General features: G+C 37.2%; 1 protein-coding gene across 1 annotated transcript in view; it reads right to left on the reverse strand.

Moving 5' to 3' along the window:
- Window positions 1–1319: 1319 nt before the first annotated feature.
- The window catches only part of rbis (ribosomal biogenesis factor), a 2881-nt gene continuing 766 nt past the window's right edge, over window positions 1320–3434 (reverse strand). The window contains exons 2-4 of the mRNA XM_035653872.1: window positions 2727–2842; window positions 2517–2633; window positions 1320–2424 (exon numbers count right to left, since the gene is read on the reverse strand). Of these exons, the coding sequence (XP_035509765.1) occupies window positions 2356–2424; window positions 2517–2633; window positions 2727–2842 (302 nt within the window). The 3' untranslated portion in view covers window positions 1320–2355. The remainder of the gene's footprint in view (window positions 2425–2516; window positions 2634–2726; window positions 2843–3434) is intronic.

Here is a 3434-nt window from a genome sequence, read left to right on the forward strand (position 1 = left end):
CAGCAGCATTCTGATTGTGAATATAATGTTCATACTCCAGGTGTGTGGATCAAAGTTTAAAATGCCCTTGCCTCCCTCTCCTTCTGGCACTTGTAGCAAACTATAGGTGGCTGCATCAAACTCACAAAAAACAAAAAACGTGATAAGGCCTTTCTAGATGCGGCTGTTAGGTGTCTGTCCGTGCGTCTGGCTACTCGTAGAAACAGGGCAGACTCCGTAGAGACAGACCCACTCCCTGTAGATGAAACAAGCTTTCACTCTCTCAAGGTAACATAAACAACATACATTCTTATTGTCCTTGATTATGCTCTAATTGAAAACAACCTATTTAATATTATATTCATTCTCTGCAACTAGTATCCTCTTAAATGTTACACACTGGACCCTTTAAAGCTGCTCCTCAATCAATATTCTAGCCTATCTATATATGACTTGCTTTAAAAGTGTCACTCATATAGATGAACCCACGAGACACATATCAAGAAAGAACTTTTCGCGGGCGAGCCGCTTTGAGCGCTCGAATGCATCTTTTTTTTAATCAATCATATTACAAATATGAATTGTTTTTGTTTATGGCTTCGCCATATTTTGTATGGTCTGCCACTCTCATTCAAAATGTTTAATTTCAGGTGAAATTCTAGTCTAGCAGGTGTTCTCATTGCAACAAATAAATAACAGCTATACGCTACATTTGCCTCTCAGTCAGACTACAACTTTAGCTATTAGTTGTGAACAGATAGCTGTTTATGTATCAGCTAAAAGTCAGATATTTCCCTCAGAGGTGAGGAGATCAAATAGAACTAAATGATGACTGTTGATCAGGGCCACAAACATGACTCCAAATTAATGCTCATGTGTAACTGTGTACAATTAATAAGCAACTGTTTGCTAACAAGTTCATCATAAGGTGTTAATGTTACAGCTGAGTGGTCGACAATATCGGTTATTGCGGGTTTAGGTTAATACATCCTTATTCGTTGCCACCTTGAAAATCTCATTCTTAGCTTTTTAATGTCAACAGTCATGTGTTCGTTTGTTTACCATTCTCATTTGTGCTTTCACCTTGTTCAGATTTATTGACCAACTAACTGAGTCAGAGGTCGCCACAGAGACAAGCAATCAGCCAGGCTCTGGTACCAATGACCTCTGATGTCAAGCTGCTACAGCAGGTTGCAGCAGCAGCATACTGATAACGGCTCGCTGCTCGCAGGTGGAGCCGGAAAATCTATACTTCATCTTCAGGTGCACTCTTAATAGAAGTGATAGTGTGAAGCCCTGAAATAGAGCTTGTATATACCTGATAATATGATTCAGTCCAGTACAGCAACACCACTTTATTTTTTACAATTTAATGATGCTACATGTGATTTCTCCTTTAAATTCTGATTGTTTTGTTGACAGTTGATGACAATTTCTACATGAAATATTTCCATAAGAACCATTGGTAACAAAACACTTTGAAGCAACTGCTTTCATCACAGCAGTGACCTCCTTTGTGACTTCATTTACACTAAATCCAAAGCATTAAACACATGCAAAAAGGTGTGAAAAACCTTGAACTGCCTGACAAAACCAAACTCAGAGAGGGTATGATAAAGTGCACATGGTTATATAATTGTTTTGTTCAAAATAACATTATTAGATACAGATTTAAGATGATGAACAGGGCACCCTTATCAACACTTTTAAGTAAAGAGAGTACAGCTAATAACAACCAGTTGCTTAATCAACTGTTCAAGAGAACCAATTAGCAACTCATTTGGTAATCGATTAATCGTTCCAGCCAATTTATAAGCAAAAATGCCAAATATTCTCGATTTACTCAAATTCAGGGTTTTGGTGATGTTATTTGGGGGGGGGGGGTTTACACTGTTGGTCAGAAAAAAGCAAATGATTTGAAGTTGGATTCTGTGAAATTATAATGGGCAATTTTTTACTATTCTTTACTATTTTACTACTGATATTTCATAACTAAAGGAGTCATCAAATAATCAAGAAAATTATCAGCAGGTTAATCGATAAGAATCATTAGTTGCAGCCTGAAGAGAAGCAAACATTTCTACACAAAAGAATATAACCAATACAAAACAGAAATCCTATGTTCCTGAAACAATATCAATAATAACTGACAACTCTGTCAATTGATCATATTTATCGGCACTGAATAAACAGATCTATATATCATGCAATAAGAATAACTTCTTCTATTTTCCAACTTATCTGCAGTCCCCAGTTTGGCATGAAATTTCAAAATGCATTGGAAGTAAATTGACTTTCATGTGTCCGATGTGGACACACATACAGTACAACAGTCGGTCACTGTGTTCTTTATGACAGTCCCACTTTCAATGTCCATTATAACTGAGAGAAGAGTTGAGCCGCATTGTCAACATTTACAGATTCCTTTGGTGGCTCTCTGACAACCTAGCAAAGAGAAAAAAAACAATAATTATTAATCATACCAAGAGAATTAAAACGTTGGACGATGAATGAGGGTTTTCAATTTACACCTCTACCTGTGTTTGTTTCTTCGGTTCGGGAGCAACAGACTTCGAAACGCTCTTAACATCCCTCTGGACTTCTGTGAAGATTTGATTGAGGTTCTCCACCTTCTCATTTTTCACCGCATTGATCTGTGAAGCCACAAATTATGCTAGAGCAGGCGCAGCAAACAACAACGTACAAAAGAGGGAATACAAAATACATGTAAGAAAAAGCAATCTTACGTGTTTGAGTGTTGTCGTGACAGGTTTCGCTTTGTTCTTGTGCTTCGAGTGCTTGTTTGCAACTTGAAAGACGCTCTTCTGTTTTTTCCCTTTTTGTTTATTCTTCGCCATGTTACCTGGGGAGAGAACGCCAATCAGTGGGGAGAAATTTACTTTCTGTACAATAGCCTCTGTTTTGTCCTGCGTTTTTTTTTTCTGCAGCAGTAATAACATAGCATGAAAATGGACCATTATGGACCATTATCTAATCCATACATTTGCTTATCTGTGGATTTTAATTCTTACTTATTAGTGATATTTAAAAACTATACTGAATTGTACTGTATTAGTGTTGTTATAAATACATATGTTACGTTTAAATCATGTTTTATGTCTACTAGGACATAATATTTTGTTAAATTATAATAAAACTTCTGTGTTAATTACTGTAAGGGTCTGATAATAATAATAATTTAATACTATACACACTGAAACTGTGATATTTCCTGAGACGGTTAACATACAGTGAAAACCTCAAACTCTTGCAACCCTACTCACAACCGCTCTACCTGCAAAGTGGTAGTTTCCACATTGATCACAGGCTCACCCCTCTCTAAAATACACAGATGCTGAGATTGTTCCAGGCTCTCCACATCCCTCGCACACCCGGTAGCAACACTAACCCTGTACTCCTGCTCATCCTATGTATTTCGGTGTTGTGTGCCCTAA

This window comes from Morone saxatilis, unplaced genomic scaffold, assembly GCF_004916995.1.
Source record: "Morone saxatilis isolate NCDOM2014 unplaced genomic scaffold, NCSU_SB_2.0 Contig0, whole genome shotgun sequence".
In the NCBI taxonomy this organism is placed as follows: Eukaryota; Metazoa; Chordata; class Actinopteri; family Moronidae; genus Morone; species Morone saxatilis.